At 35.0% G+C, this 17705-nt stretch overlaps 1 protein-coding gene across 18 annotated transcripts in view; it reads left to right on the top strand.

Annotated features, from left to right (window-relative positions):
• cep290 (centrosomal protein 290) overlaps nt 1-17705 on the top strand; it is a 66316-nt gene that overhangs the window by 27875 nt on the left and 20736 nt on the right. For all 18 annotated transcript variants that reach the window (XM_073942121.1, XM_068217388.2, XM_073942120.1 and 15 more), the window contains 13 exon segments: nt 96-202; nt 282-366; nt 443-576; nt 3393-3557; nt 5917-6066; nt 6152-6267; nt 6384-6486; nt 11006-11236; nt 11510-11683; nt 14857-14968; nt 15098-15303; nt 15830-15981; nt 16090-16201. In XM_073942121.1, the coding sequence (XP_073798222.1) occupies nt 96-202; nt 282-366; nt 443-576; nt 3393-3557; nt 5917-6066; nt 6152-6267; nt 6384-6486; nt 11006-11236; nt 11510-11683; nt 14857-14968; nt 15098-15303; nt 15830-15981; nt 16090-16201 (1847 nt within the window).

Below are 17705 nucleotides of genomic sequence, written 5' to 3'. Positions count from 1 at the left end.
CATTTATAGGATTCCACTCGAATACAAATTATCCCTGTTAGTAAATAATGCTCTCATCACTGCAAAACATTTTGTAATAAAACCGTTTTTTTAAGGTGTAACAGTAGTCAGCAATTCACTGCTTGACAACAGTGTTGAAGAAAAGCCCGTCAGATCCCTAAGGCCTTCCTCTGGATCCACCGATGATGAAATCAAACGCAAAGTAAGCCTTTATCAGAAAACAATCACTGCTGAACCCCATAAACATTAAAGCTAAGCTAACAAACTCTTTATTTTCATAGAACGAGCGCCTGCAGAAAGAGCTGAGCAACAAAGAGAAAGAGCTGGAGCTCAGGAGAAGTGAATCTGCCCAGTTCAAAGCCAAATGTGAGCGGCTTCACCTTTTGGATGTTTGAGGTGTCAGTTGGCTGTTTTGACTGTAATGTTTATGTCTGTCCTGCAGTGAATGAAATGCTGAATGAGAATAAACAGCTAGAGCAGGGCATGAAGGAGATACTGCAGGCCATCCAGGACACTCAGAAGAAAACGCCAACATCCACTGGTGTCAGCATTCCTAGCCTCGAGAGACTCGTCAATGTATGCATCAATGCTTTTTATTTATTTATTTATTTATTTATTTATTTATTTAGGCAGATTTCATATATACAGTGCTCAGTGTAAATGAGTACACCCCTCTTTTGAAAATCAATATCTGTATTCATTTCTCAGTGAATATAGTCAACATTTTGGTGCATTTAAAGAAAACAGTTTTATTAAACAGATATGTGCATTTAAAATAAGAGTTTGGGCATCTAACATCTTTAGGAATTGAAAGACAATGTATTTTTAAATTGAAAGTTATTGCGAAGAAAAAACTAAACAAAATTTTAATATTTTCCTCCGACATATTGATTTGGGTGTACTCATTTTTGGACATTGATCTTGAATTTTTGTTAAATTAGTTCCAGTTTATGCTTTAGTACTGACTAATAACATATCATTGTAAAGCATTCTATAAAAAATATTAATTTAAAAATGAGATTTGTGAAGGGTTTTAAATTTTATTTAAACTTGCTGTTGTAATAATAACTTAATTATTGTTATTATTGTTATTATTATTATTATTCGGAAAAAAAAAAACTAATAATACGCGTCACTATGGAAATACATAACATGTTCTACATAACAGTCACATTTTAAAAAAACTCCTGCAAGGGAACAGCTGAAATGATTCAAACTTAACTGTGTAAAGGTTTATATTTGGCAAGAGCATTGCACAGATTGCATGCACAGATATTTCCACTCCAGACATATCAGCATGATAACACTATTGTTGTTTTGCTCCTCCCCACTCCTCAACCATTCGAATTTATGTAGGCAGAGATCATTAAATCACAGAAAACCATGCCTCTAGTAACTGTTTGTTGTAGAGTTGTTTATTGCAGTTGTTTTTTTAAATTGAAATATTTGTTGTAACGTTGTAGATCTTTTTTTTCTCCCCAAACATACCCACCACAGACTAAAATTCAAAAAGTGAAAAAGCATAATAGAAACCCTTTAAAAAGGCGGGCTAATGGAGCTCATATGTTCATTTATGCGTGACTGGCTACCGGAGATTTGAAGTCATTTCTACTAATGGAGCTCATATGTTCATGTATGTGTGAACATATGAGCTCCATTAGGAGAAAGAACTTGAAATCTTCGGTAGCCCTTCATTTTAATGAAGCGTCACACTCCATTTCGGACTTAGACTTTATGAAACTAGAACATGTACCACAGCTTCAAAGAGGTGGGGACATGGAACGGCAACTTTTACAAAAGGAAGGCAAATGGATTTGCGATGCTTATATTCACTTTGTGTGAATGAAAAATTGGTTTTGAATTGTATTTTGGTAAGGTACGCATGTTCATTTAAGAAAGTATGCAATTTTAATAGATTTTGAAAACATTATAAAAAAATCTAAAAGTATTCATTGACTTTTTTTGTCTTAATTTTAATATGTAAAATAAATAAATATATATATATATATATATATATATATATATATATATATATATATATACATATATATATATATATATATATATATATATATATATATATATATATACATACATATATACATATATATATATATATATACATACATATATATATATATATATATATATATGTATATATATATATATATATATATATATATATATATATATATATATATATATATATATATATATATATATATGTGTGTGTGTGTGTGTGTGTGTGTGTGTGGTGGCTAACAATTCAGGGGGCTATTAATTAAGACTACAATTGTATATATTTAAATAAATATATATTAATATTAATGTCATATGGAAGTCCAATGTTATATATCCAATTAAATGTTATGAGTGATGTAATTTTTATGGTAAAAAATGCATGTAAAAATTGTTTTAATAATTGATAAATTAATAATAGATGTCATAATTATGCAGTTACAAATAAAAGTCATTCATTCGTTTATTCATTTTTCCTTGGCTTAGTCTCGGTTTCAGAGGTTGCTACAGCTGAATAAACTGCCAACTATTCTGGCATATGTTTTACACAGCAGATGCCCTTCCAGCCCCAACACAATACTGGGAAACACCCACTCTCACATTCCCACACACACACTCATGCACTGAGGTCAATTTGTTTCTTCAGTTTATCTATAGCGCATGGCTTTGGACTGTAAGGAGAAACCAGAGAACCCGGTGGCAACCCATGGCAACACGGGGAAACATGCAAACTCCACACGGAAATGCCAGCTGGCCAAGCTGGGACTCGAACCAGCAGCTTTCTTACTGTAAGGCGACAGTGGTAACCACTGAGCCACCATGCTGCCATAACTAAAAATTATAAAATTAAAATCAAAGAGTATTATTGAGTAATAGAAAAATTGCAAAAAGTCATCCTTGTATGAATGATCAAAAATGCTTTTAACTTATTTTAATAGTTTAATTATGAAAAGTAAATCTTGTAATTATGGATTTGAAGAAATGTACCCAAACAAAACTGCTACATATTACAAATGCACATATTACCACTACAAACTACCTTATTATCACTGAGCAATAATTAAGAGTTATTAGAGGGAGTTATTAGTGAATATAATTGAAATTCTTACCAAAACATTTAACCAGAAACCATACAAAATGTGATTATAGTAAGGAAAAAGAGAAGAACATCCAAGATGAGACAGGGACTTGAAAATCTGCAGATCCCATTGCGCTTTATTCATAATAGTAATCACACTGTCACAATGATAATTTTGTGGTAATGTGTACATCAAAATTTGCATAGCATAAATCCCAGTTTTAGATTAAAATAAAGTAAGTGATTTATACTGTATTCCCACATATTTTGACATGCGAGTGATGTTTATCGTAAGGCTCTGGAGATGAAGTATTCAGAGGGGAAGTTTGATGCAAGTCTCCACCTGAGAACACAAGTAGATCAACTGACCGGCCGGAATGAAGAGCTCCGACAGGAGATGAAGACAGCAAGAGAAGAGGCAGCAAACACTCTCAGTCAGTTAACAAAAGCAAATGAGAAGGTACAGTGTTCACTTATAAAGAAATTATTCATCTAATCTTACTTTTCAGATTGCTGAACAATGGCAGAATTAAGTTTTATGCCCCTAAAATATCTCATGAGTTTTGTTCAGTAAATGCGACAGTTCGTTAAATATGAAGTGAATTCATTGTGATATTTTAGACACAATATTGTCGTTTTTGCTCAGTTTTGCCAACAAAAATAAAATGAAAAGCAAGACTGCATCTCTGTTAAAACCAAAACTACCAGTGCTGGTAATTCATTTCTAAATTAATTTCCATTATGGATGAATCGGGTGAACCAGTGATTCAATTCATATAAAGAACTGTTTACTTAATTGCTGAATGAATGAATGAATCAAATGAAGAAATCAATTTTTGACTTACTCAATGGATGTTTATCACCACCTACTGGCAGTTTTATTTTCTTATTTAAAGTCCTCATCAGAATTTACAATATAATTGGCCTTGAGTTGAACATCCATATTATTAATCCACTGAAGATCAATTATTGTTATTACTACTATTATTTTTAAGATTTTTCTTTTGCCTATCCTATTATATATTTTTTTTATAATAGGACAATATGTAGACAGAAATCGAAGTAGAAGAGAGAGAGAGATCCGGGATGGAATGGAACTGGTAGTGATCTATGAAAGATCGAACCCAGAATAACCAAATGTCAGGATAAGCTTGTTTTAGTACACTTTTAAGAAAAATCTTAACACTATCATCCATTCTGGGATGCCAGTCTTTCTTAGATTTGACAGCTTGGGTGAAATATTCTTAGCCAGTCATCTCTAATTGTTAATTTACTGTGAGTGAAAGATGAGAGGAACTCAATATTCTGAAAATGTGTCATCTTACTGGAATAAAAACAGCAACTTCTGGCCACACAAACTTTAAATTACAGTTTAATTTAACAAATTACTTTATTTATTTGTTTTGGATGCTGAATCAAAATATATACTTTTAAAGCTACTTTTTGTAAATATCTTCTTGATGTTTTTCACATTAAAAGTTAGTAGTTCACACTCCGTTATATCGTTTTAACCCCCTGAGACCTTCGTTCATCTTCAGAACACAACTGACGATATTTTAGATCATCCTCCATAGACTGCAATGGCCCTGACTTGTTTAAATTCCAGAAAGGTACCAAAAAACTTAAGTAGTTTAATTGTAATCTTAATAAGCTGCAAGCTTACTTTTGTGTTATGGACTCATAAAACAAACTTAACAACTTAATTCAGCAGTTCCCTCTTAGTGTCAGTATTCACCTTATACACTGCCGACGAGCGGGCGCTGCCATTTGAATCTTTTTGGCTTGAGACTTCCAGTCTCATTCACTTCCATTAATTTTTTTGACGTTAAAAACTGCTCGTTACGCTGCTTGATGTTGCAATTTGATATTTTCTTATTATATTTTTCAACTTGGTCTGTATAGTCATGCAAACATTAGTTAGTAGAGCAAGTACTTTGACCGTTTTCTGCCGTTTATTATTCCTAGTCATTTCTCCCATAGGCGACTGAATCGGAAGTTCTAAGACAATGCGAGAACAGGCGCATTTCAGCATTTTAGAATAAGGTCAATATGGTGTGCATTCATGTGTTATATTACCTGGGATACCCCTGTGTTCTGTTTAAAACAGGGGGAATCCAGGGAGGTATCATCTGTACACAGTGCTCATGAACATGTAGGAGAACAAAAGAAGAAAGTAAAGTTGTTATTTTTGTTTCGCTCGCACACAAAAGTATTATTGTAGCTTATGTTCCGATTGAACCTCTGAAGGCATATGATCTGTCTTGAAGATGTTTTTGGTATTTTTCTGAATGAGCAAGCATCCTTCCTATCTATGGAGGATGAGGGAGCTCTCAGTTTTCATCCAAATGATCTTAATTTGGGTTCTAAAGACAAATGAAGGTCTGACATGAGGGTTATCAATAAATGACAGTATTTAGTTTTTATTAATATTATTAATTTGTGGTGGTTTTAAAACTTTGAAAATTAGAGAGCAATGACAGAATATCATGGGAAGCAGAGAGATAGGAAGGATCAGCAAAGGTTCTCGAGCTGGGAATTGGTCACCGTGAGCATGTCTGTGTTATACGTCTTATTTAGGCTTTTCAACTGACCAGTCCTTAAATCTTAGGTAGAAATTAAACTTTTTACACCATAATGACTTTTAGGTGCTACTATCTCAGTCAAATTTAATATGCAAATAATTTGCGATTAATTTGATTCATTATTCATTTTAATTAATTAAATAAAAATGCAATCAACTGTCAGCCCTACTGTAAATATATCCACTTTTATGATTTTCTTTTCTTTTTGTTTGTTTGTTTGTTTGTTTGTTTTTGTAGATCGCTCGCTTGGAAAGAGAGATGGAATCAATGAGCAAATCTACTGGCTCTTCCATCCCTCACAAGACATTAGCTTTGCCCGAAGAAATGACGCCCACTAGTGCGGAGGCCATCAACGCTCTCAATGAGTACACGGTTCAGCTCCTGCAGGTGTGTGGCAGTCCAGTATTGTGTTATGATGGAAACCATATGTGAGGTGTACATAATATTAAGACTCCCAACTGCGGATGTTCAGGAGATCAAAAACAAGGGAGATTCCATTGAACAGCTTGGTTCGGCTCTGGAAGAGTACAAAAGAAAGTTTGCTGTCATCCGCCATCAACAAGGACTACTTTACAAGGAGCATCAAAGGTATGCCGAGCCGTAAAGATTGTTTATATTATAAGACGTGTTATATATATCAATTTTACATATGTTCAGTAATCAATAAAGCATGATTTTCAATCACCTCTTGTGCTTCGCTTCAGCGAAAGAGAGTCTTGGCAGAAAGAGCGGGACTCTTTTGCAGAGCTGAAATCCAAACTTGAGGAACAAAGGGAGGTGGACGCAGTAAAAATCAAAGAGTACAACGTAAGTCTCTTAAAGGGATAGTTACAAATGCAAATGATGTCACTGTGTTTTCATCCTCATACCTATAATTAGAGCTGCATGATATGTTGTTTCAACAGCGACATTGCAATGTGCAATTGTAATGTGTCGAGGTCGAATTATAGCTGACCAGAACACATGTGATTTCATGGCAAAGTTTAACCGTAATTGAGTATAAAAGTTAATCATTTACATGTGTTTTTAGTGCAAGTGACTGTGTAAGGCAGTTTAAAACATTTGGGTACAATAAATTAAAATGTTTGTATCTTCAAGAAGAAGAACTGTGTAATTATTCGACGTCTATACCTGAATACAACCCAGTAAACTATAAAACACAGATTACATCTTTTTTTCATCTTTGCCTCATTGTATTCAGCTATGGTTGTAGTTTGTTAAAAACATTTTATCCAGATGTGATCCCCCACAAAGTAACCCGATCAGTATAAAATTAGGAATTCTTTTCAAACAGAGGTATTCAAGCCATCTGCTAATCACAAATACTGCAAGGCCACTTTTAATGTCACACAACCATGTCTATAATCATTTCAAACAATTCAGAACACATCTTTTAGCATTGGCTCTGTTTCCATTTGGTATTACCATGTTTTCAGTGGTCTGATCACAAGTGGTCTGCTGAGATGATCATTTCCATCTTGTGTTACCATCCTCAAATGAGTTACATGATCATTTGCAATCTCATTTCATCTAGGCTCTTCCTTGCTATTCAGTCATATTGTACATCACTTTTGCAGGAATGCTTAGTACGCCGCTCGAGTACTTTTGAATAAATTAACCCGTTATGTGGCATATGCACAGTATTCCCTATACATTTATTTCAAGCCAAGCAAAACTTCCAGAAAATATGCATCCAGATATCTTACATATTTTGGACAGCCTTAGATGTGTCATGTGACATTATTGCAGTGCGGGTTCAGCCAAAGCTTAATGAACTAGTCTACGAGCGTTCACAAAACCTCTTTATATAGTGCAATTACACGCATCTGTTGGTTCTAGTTTAAGAATTCATTCTCTCTCTCACTCACACACACATGCTCTGACATCCTTATCATCAACATGTGTTACAATAGCTGTCAGACAACATAGATGACATGCTATTTATTTTTAAACATTTGGTTTCGTTTTAATCTGGACTAAAAATGCCAGAAATAGAGTGTTCTGCTTCTGGGTCTTTATTATTTTAAGCTACTGGCACATCAGCTTTTAATGGCTCATCCGAGTTATTGTGAGAATACAGATAAGAAAAACAACACAGACTTACTTTAGCTGCTCATACTGACTGTTTATAGCTATTTCAGGCAGTTATTATTTATTTACCTTCATATAAATAACATATTTTCACTGTGGTATATCTTTAACTTTAATACTTCATTTATTATGAAAGATGTGTCATTTTGATTGTGGTGAGCTAAACACTACAAAGCTGATTCATTCATTTTCCTTCAGCTTAGTCCCTTATTAATCAAGGGTCACCACAGCAGAATGAACTGGCAACTATCACGGCATACTTTTTATGCAGTGGATGCCCTTCCAACTGCAATTTCTGGGAAACACTCATACACTCCCACATTCACAGACGCACTCATACACTAGAGCCAATTTTGTTTACTCAATTACAAAGATGATTGATTGAATAAATAACTATTTTACTTGATGTGATTTTGCTAATGCTAATGTTTTTTGTAGAGAACGACTGCTAAAGCCTGATTTATACTTCTGCGTCAAACACCGGTGTGTGCTACGGCGCTGACGCATAGCCCTTCGCCGTGGCCATCGCCGTCACTGACGTGCACCTCTCAAAAAATGTAACTACACGTCGCAACGACGCGTAGCATAAGCTCTGTGATTGGTCGGCTTGGTAGCGCTGACGAGTCTGGGCGGGACCGAGAGGCGCGCGAATGGCGCGACGCCGCGCGAGCGATTGTTTACAAGTGTGGAGTCCCGTGAAGGAGCTCCGGATGGAAAGTTTTGTTTTGAGTTTACCTCATAGTTAAAGTTGCTGCACGTCCGCCGGTTCCTGCCTCAAAATGAGCGAGTTTGAGTCACTTGTACATCCCGGAAGTGTTCAGGAAATGCAAAAAAGTAGCGAAGAAACTTGACACAGAGGAACATTTACACCTCACTGCCAACTAGCGTTTCGGAAGTGTTAATGCAGACCGCCAGAGACAGCAGCAGAAGTATAAATGCACAGCCACGCGCGTTGCCTGCGCCGTGGGTTACACCAGTCACCTGATGCAGAAGTATAAATCAGGCTTAATGTTGCAGAGATTTTTCAGCAATCAATTTTTGTTTTGTTTGTTTATTTTGATCATTTAATTTCCCTTGTGTTTTAAATATGATGCAGTAAGCTTTATAGGGGTCACCAATCTCGTCCTGGAGGTCCAGTGTCCTGCAGGGTTTAGCTCCAACTTGCCTCAACACAACTGCCTGGGTGTTTCAAGTGTACCTAGTAAGAGCTTGATTAGCTTGTTCAGGTGTGTTTGATTAGGGTTGGAGCTAAAATCTGCAGGACACCGGCCCTCCAGGAACAAGTTTGGTGATCCCTGCTTTATAGGCTTAAGAGGTAAACACTTAAATTAATCCTCCTTTTTCTCTTAGTGTTCTTTTATATAATTTACCACAAGAAACAGAAAAAAATGCTCCAAATGTTGGCACAGATTTTGAGAAAAACCAGGCTTAGCTCTATTAAAATCATATTGTTAAAAATAAGCATTTTTCTGAATAAGTGTTTTTTTTTTTTTTTTGCAGTGCTGTTTTAAGAGTACCAGCCTTTACTAAGAAATGCCATTTTACAAGTCATCAAAAAAACAGTATAATGTTTTTTTTTAAACCTGTCAATGTCATTTAACAGGCTGTAGATGGATTCAGCTTAGAGGAAACATTTCATATGAGTAAGCTGGGAAGCAAGCATATGAAACTACGATTCTGATCATAATCTATTGTGTTTTCAACACATGCTATAATGATTATCACGTATTAGGTCAGTAAGTAGATTTAAACAAATAATAATAATATTTCAAAATAAAAAAATACATATATACAGTTGAAGTCAGAATTATTAGCCCCACTTTGAAAAAGTTTGTCATTTTTAAATAGTTCACAAATGATGTTTAACAGAGCAAGCAAGTTTTCACAGTATGTCTGATAATATTTTTTTCTTCTGGAGAAAGTCTTATTTGTTTATTTCAGCTTGAATAAAAGCAGTTTTTAATTTTTTAAACACCATATTAAGGTCAAAATTATTTGCCCCTTTAAGCAATTTTGTTTTTTCAGATCTACAGAACAAACCATCATTATACAATAACTTGCCTAATTACCCTAACCTGCCTAGTTAACCTAATTAACCTAGTTAAGCCTTTAAATGTCAATTTAAGCTGTATAGAAGTATCTTAAAAATATCTAATAAAATCTTATTTACTGTCATCATGGCAAAGATAAAATAAATCAGTCATCAGAAATGAGTTATTAAAACTATTATGTTTAGAAATGTGTTGGAAAAATCTTCTCTTCTTTAAACAGAAATTGGGGGAAAAAATAAACAGGGGGTCTAATAATTTAGGGGGGCAAATAAGTCTGACTTTAACTGTATATTGTGCATAGTGTATGAGTGTGTGTGGATGTTGGTTGTTGGATAAGTTGGCGGTTCATTCTGCTGTGGCGATCAGAAAATGAATGAATTTAGCTTACCCAGTTCACCTATACCACGCGTCTATGGACTGGGGGAAGCCGGAGCACCCAGAGGAAACCAACACTGGGAAAATATGCAAACTCCACACAGAAACGCCAACTGACCCAGCCAAGACTCGAACCAGCGACCTTCTTGTTGTGAGGCGATCGTGCTACCCACTGTGCCACCGTGCAGCCTAACTACTATGATGGCATGTTTTAAAAAAATGTCAATGTGCAAACTCATCAAATTATGACATGACATGTCTTCAAAAGAAAATAATATATACAGCATAATTGAGTACAACCCATTTGGAAAAAAATATATATATTTTTATCCATTTCTCAGTGGAAAAAAAGGATATGTATTTTGGTGCAAAGATACAAAATTTTTGTCCACAAACATATTTAGAAATTGAAAGATAATACAATTAAATTCAAGCAAAATATCGCAAAATAAATACAACTTACAAAATTTCAACTAAATTTTTTACATTTTTCTGCTTCTATGTCCTCTTTTTTTGTTTGTATTTAATATTTTTATAACATTTAAATTTGGGTGTACTAGTTTGTTTACCGCTATCATAAGTTATTTTGTTAGAGCTCTAGATTTGGCTTCAGTACTGTCTAATCTAATGTATATGCACAAATATAGTATTGAATAGCTTCCTATTGAAAATATGAATTTAAAAGATAGATTTGTGAGGGGTGTACTCGTATATGCTGAGCACTATACAGCACTAAGCACTGTATAAATTGAAATTTTGTGTTTCACACTTTGTATTTCATACCCCTCACCTGTTTGACTCATTCCCAGCACTTGCTAGAGACTCTTGAGAAGGACCCGAGTGAGATCAGGCGAGAGATGGCGGAGACAGGCAGAAAAATAGTGGTTCTTCGGGTGAACGAGAAGTGTTTGACACGCCGTTACACCACTCTGCTGGAGCTGGAGCAGCACTTGAGGAAGGAGAATGCAAAACTAAAGGAGGATTTCACTCAAATGCAAGCCGTAGTTACAGAACGCATTGGCTACTTGCAGAGGTTCAAGGTATTTGCCTGCTCAGTACATCACTTCAACAGATAGAAAAGAACTTGGTGAATGATTTATTATTAGTAGATGCACCAATATAGGTTTTCAGTCGACAGTACTGATTTTGAACAAGGTTGCAAAATTTTTTTTAAAAGTCAGGGCTTGTTTAGGCCAATTAACTGGCCTGTTCAGTACATAAGCTTGGTCTTTCTTTATGAGCTATGGCTGTCATCTTTGTTACAGGTCTGTCACTGACCTGTACTGACCTCTATAAACCTGTTTTCCCCTCAGGAAATGGCTGCTTTTAAAATGGCCTCTTTGCAGAAATCCCTAGACGTCAGTGTTCCTGCTTCCGAGCTGGAGAGAGCCAACAAACAATACACTGAGCTCACCATCAAATACAGAAACCTCCTCCAAAAGGACAACCACCTCGTTCAGAAGACCACCAGTCTGGAGCACCTGGAGGTACAGTACATCTTATGCACATCACACTCCACTAGTGTCGGCACCTTTGGTAGATATTTTATTTTTTTCAAATGTATTTATTTTTGTGGTAATTTTGTGTTGATATGTAATTATATTTGGTTCATGGTGCCTTCGTATTGTAAAAAGGTGTTTAGGTCCTTTGATAAAAAAAACAATAAAGAACAACAAACAGATTTAACTGTCAGCATGACAAAGCTCTGGTTTTCCATAGGCTTACTGTTGTGTGCACCAAACTCTATATTGGTTTTACCTGACCATATAACCAGTGACCGTTTGCACAAACATTGGCATTTTGTTAAAAGTTAGTTTTATATTCTAGTTTGGCCATGTAGCTGTTATTTAAAACCAAATTCAATAGTTAAGAGCAGTCTTTATGGAAAGAAAAACACGTATAGCCAACTTTAAAAGAACACATTACCCATTTGAAGTTGCAGCAGAGCTTGGCAAACTGAAGATGCTTGAGTCTGTTTTTGGATGAGAGTAGATTCTCTTTTTTCTTGAAACCCTTTCAGACAATGTGTGGTGATGATACCAATATCGGATTGCAGTTTTTGGAGACTAAAATAAGACCAAACAAACTTTTGCAGTTTTCCAGCTAAAAATATTTTTGTACATTGGAACCATCAGGACAGTGATGAAGACAGACATGCATCCTCTTCCAGATGGATTCACAACACTTCCAGTTGACTCATTTGTTAGGGTGTCTTGTTTGGTTTGATTGAATCAAACTCAAGTTTGCTTTCCTCTTTGGTGTAGATCTTTTGTTCAGGTGTGAATATAGCAATCACACTCAGGTGTGCACCAAATGAATGAAAATGAACCAAATGAAGAGGTGCTGTTGGTCAGCTTCAAATAAATCTATGGTATGGTTTGTTTAGGCTTTGAATACGATCTGACCTTGAACCGACACATTTGCATTAAGCCATGATTCTTTTGAATTCTCAGGATCCCTGAGTTTAAGTCTGAGTTTGCTGTTGCTAAGCAACCCCAGCTCTAGCTCTGATATAAGCTTTATTTATAGATAAAAGAGAAAGTAATTGGGGTATTTGGCTGTTCTGTTTTTGTCTGAGATAACTAGTTAACTGTTCTGATGGAAATCCACATAATACAGCCATGTTGCTCTCTTTTCGTGCCTTTGAAATAAAGAACGTGAAATGTGAACGGTCTCTCAGAGCTGCAGGAAGACTGTGTCAGTGGTGGTTCTTCAGACAGCACAGCTAATAGTGTGCAAGCAACTCTGTCCAGTAAACGGCTGACTTTATCACACATGTGGTTTTGTTTAAACTTTCTGGTTCACTTACAATAAGGGCAGTGTGAAAGCAAACCACACCAATGCAAAAAAAAAAATCAATATTGTGTTTGGTCCGCACCTAACCAAGTGGACTTTCCTAGTGTGAATACACCTTTAATTATTGCCCTCATGGTAAAAATGGTCATCTCTGTTTCTAATATTTTCTTAAAGCTGCTCTCCATTTCATGTGACACCTGTACTCTTTGGTCTTATTTACGGTGTTAATTGAAGTGTTTTACCTCATACAGTATTTATTGCAATGTGAAACATGAGATCATGGTTGAATAATTTCCAACTCTTGGGCACTCAGGTGTACTAAAAATATATTAATAATTAATGTGAATAGACTCATTTATGAATAAAATTTGTGCCAATATTTGTGGCACAAATACACAGAACAAAGATTTTAGTTATTTTGATAAACAAATGTTCCTCTCTTTGTGCAAATATTTGTATATGACAAGAGGATAGGTGTGTATTCAGTTGAATTCAGAATTATTAACCCCCCCTTTAAATGTATTTTCTTTTTTTAATATTTCCCAAATTATGTTTAATGGAGCAAGAACATTTTTACAGTATGTCTGATAATATTTTTCTTCTGGAGTAAGTCTAAACAAATTTGTTTTTTTTTAGCTAGAATAAAAGCAGTTTTTAAATTTTTTTAACCCAATTTTAAGGTCAAAACTATTAGCCCCTTTAGGCTATTTTTTTTTTCTCAATAGTCTACAGAACAAACCATTGTTATACAATAACTTGCCTAATTACCCTAACCTGCAAAGGTAACCTATTTAACCTAGTTAAGCCTTTAAATGTCACTTTAAGCTGTATAGAAGTGTCTTGAAAAATATCTAGTCAAATATTATTTGCTGTCATCATAGCAAAGATAAAATAAATCAGTTATTAGAAATGAGTAATTAATAATAATAATAATAATAATAATAATAATAATAATAATAATAAATTTTATTTATAATGCTCTTTTCTCAGTCCCAAAGCGCTAACAAGCATACAAGGCAAACAAAGCAAAACAATAAAAACAGACAAAAAAATTTAATAATAATAAAATTAAAAGACCACAACAAAATATGAACGATTCAATACAATTGAATGATAAAATTAACAAAAATAATCCATCTAAGTTAAAAGCAACGGTAAAAGGGCGAGTCTTAAGAAGTTTCTTAAAACATTCCAGAGAAACAGCATTCCTGATGCTGGTGGGTAGGCCATTCCATAACTTAGGTTTACTGTATGAAAAAGTATGACCACACGTAGTCTTTAGTTTACAGCGTGGCTGATATAGCAAGATTGCAGATGAAGAACGAAGACTGCGGGTGGGAGTGGCCAGAGTTACCAGGTCACAAATGTAGTCAGGTGCTAGCCCATGCACTGCTCTGTATGTTAAAATCAGAGTCTTAAAATCAATGCGTGATTTAACAGGAAGCCAGTGAAGTTGCTGAAGTACAGGAGTGATATGGTGGCGCGAGGAAGTACGTGTTAAAACCAGCGCAGCAGAATTTTTAAATGTACTGTAAACATCTCAGAGAGCTTGCTGGTAGGCCTCCGAAGAGTGAGCTACAGAAGTCATTAATCTATTGTAAACTATTGTCATATCTTCAGTTAACAGAATTTGTGGAAAAAAATAAACAGGGCGGCTAATAATTAAAAAGTAAAGTGTTATTTACTGTCGTCATGACAAAGATAAAAATAAATGAGTTATTAAAACTATTATGTTCAGAAATGTGAAAACTCTTCTCTCCGTTAAACAGAAATTGGGGAAAAAATAAACAGTGGGGCTGATAATTCTGACTTCAACTGTAGGCCTCTTCATTCTGCTCACAATACTCCTCTGTTTTTCTTTCAGACGGAGAATATGTCTTTACGTGAACGCATTGACTCCATCAATAAAGAGCTAGAGATCAGCAAGGAGAAGCTTCACACTTTGGAACAGGCCTTTGAAAACATCAGCACAACTGGTACACATCAATGCTAATTCATTACAGAAACAGGGAAACAATTGTGAAGCATTACAAATGATGTCAGTGAATCAAAAAATAAATCTTGCTTCAGTGTCCTTAAGTGACCCAACGTTCCTGGGGTTTCAGGTGGTGAGATCATCATGGACAAGGCCACCAAAGCCGTGGCCAACAGTGAGATCGTATCTGTGTCCAGACGCATCACCACACTGGAGATGAAGGAGCTGAATGAAAGACAACGAGCCGAACATGCTCAGAAGATGTACGAGCATCTAAGGAACTCCCTCAAGCAAGTGGAGGAACGCAACTTTGAGCTGGAGACCAAGTTTGCTGAGGTGAGCCTGATGTGTCTTGAATCTATCACAATAGTATACTTAACAGTGCATGCCAAAATGGGATTTTAACGGACTTTGCTTGAATAGTCTGAGATTTTATTTTTTTATTCTTTTATTTTATCTTATTTTAGTTTATTTAACCATACATTTTAATTTTTCATAATAAATGTTTAACATAGTGTGATTTATTAAGATGAATTTAAAGCGCATTTAATGTTCATAAAATTAAAATCAATTATTTAAAAAATAAAATAAAATAAAATGTGCTAATTTAAGCCTTTTAAGTGTTCTGTGATTTATGAATATGTCCTAATTTTATATGAATAAATATGAGTATATTGAACATTTAAAGTGAGCATTTAGCTTTTTTACATTTTTTATTTAATTATTTATTTTAAATTTACTGAACAAAGCTTTATTTTAATAAAACTCAATAGCTTGATCATTAAATAAGCTTTCACTTTATTTTAAAGTAGTTTGTTGAACATTAAATAACAATTATGTTGTTTTCTGCATACTGGTGTAGCTCACAAAGTTAAACCTGGAGGCTCAACGGATTGAGCGGGAGCTCAGGGATGAGCTGGCAGACAGTGTAAGCAAACACATCAGCGATGCAGACCGCAAGAGAATCACTGAACTGGAGAAAACAGAAGCAAACCTGCGGATTGAAGTGTCCAAGTAAGCCTGATCAATTGACCTGCACGTATTCATTTAATTGTATGATAAATGTATAACATTGAAATATACACACAAGCATCTCCTTTAAGATATTTGCAATGTTAACAGATTGCGGGAGGTGTCAGATGTGGCTAAAATGCAGGTGTCCGCTCTCGATGCCCGACAGCAGTCTAGAGAGAAAGAAGTAGAAAGCCTGAGGAGACAGGTTTTAGACTACCAGGTATGTTTTTTTCTATTTTTAGTTAGTCAGCCTCTAGATAATCTCATTGCTAATAGGACTGGGTATGCTACTGTAATTAAAAAAAATGTCTGGTTTCAGATGCATGGAATATAGCTGGGGGAATTCAAAACCAATGACTTTGGACTTATTGTTTTACACACATACACTACCTGACAAAAGTCCTGTCATCAATCCTAGTTGTAAGAGCCACAAATAATAACATGACTTCTAGTCGATCATTTGGAATAGTGGCAGAAGGTAGATTTTTTTGTTCGATGAATCATCCGTGGAACTGCATCCCAATCATCACAAATACTGAAGAGACGTATTGGAACCCACATGGGTCCAAGATTCTCACAGAAATCAATCAAATTTGGTGAAGTATGAATCATGGTTTGGGGTTACATTCAGTATGTGGCTGTGTGAGAGTTCTGCAGAGTAGATGGCAACATCAACAGCCAGAGCTTTCAAGACATTTGTGCTGCCATTTCATTACAAACCACAGGAGAGGGCAAATTCTTCAACAGGATAGCGCTCCTTCTTATTCTTCAGCCTCCACATCAAAGTACCTGAATGAAAAGAAGGTAAAGGTGCTCCAGGATTGGCCACCCCAGTCACCAGACATTATCGAGCATGTTCTAGTGTAAAATGAAGAAGTAGGCATGGGGAGTACTGCAAGATCGCTTTCTTTGCTATTCCAGATGACTTTATTAAGTTATTTGAATCAGTGCAAAGATGTATGGATGCAGTCCTCCAAGGTCATGGGAGTCATACACAATAATAGTTCTTTTTCCACTGCACCTTTATATTCTATACTGTACATTATTTCTGTTAAGTTACATGACATTTGTCTAAGCAAAGTCAGACCTTACTGTCCTAATTAAATAATTAAAATTCAAGGCATGATCATATTTCAGTTTGGTAAAATAAGCGTAATCTAGAGGCCTTTGTCTTTCATATAAGACACTTTTGATACCAAATGATCAACTGGAAGTTGCATTATTCTCTGTTGTTCATAAAACTTGGATAGGCGACAAGAATTTTGTCAGGTAGTGTATACTACACACAGACACTCACAGAGATATACTTATATTCTTGGATTAATACTAACGGCATTAGTTGTGAGACATTATAGACGGATGGTAATAATTTTAGAAGTGACATACGAGAGTAAAAACTATATAGAAACATCAACATTATGTTTTGTTTATTGATATTAATAAGCCCTGCTGCACTTCTCCAGACATGCCCACACTTCCCTGGAATACAGATTAAAAATGTAAGGGAAAAAAATCAAACAATATCAAATTACACACTTTTTAAAAAAAAAGTGGAATTTTAAATTGGAGCAAAAAAAATCTAATTAATGCCCAATTAATGTTCAGAGTACTTAATAAAATTCTAATTTAAAATAAAAGCGTATTAAATGTTCAACGTTGCATTTTCTTACGTTCATAATTTTTTTTTTATTAAAAAAAGGAAAGGAAATCTTGATTTTCATCTG

This window comes from Danio rerio, chromosome 25, assembly GCF_049306965.1.
Source record: "Danio rerio strain Tuebingen ecotype United States chromosome 25, GRCz12tu, whole genome shotgun sequence".
Classification (NCBI taxonomy): domain Eukaryota; kingdom Metazoa; phylum Chordata; class Actinopteri; order Cypriniformes; family Danionidae; genus Danio; species Danio rerio.
Note: the sequence above shows the minus strand (reverse complement) of the source record. Positions and strands in the feature narration are given on the sequence as shown.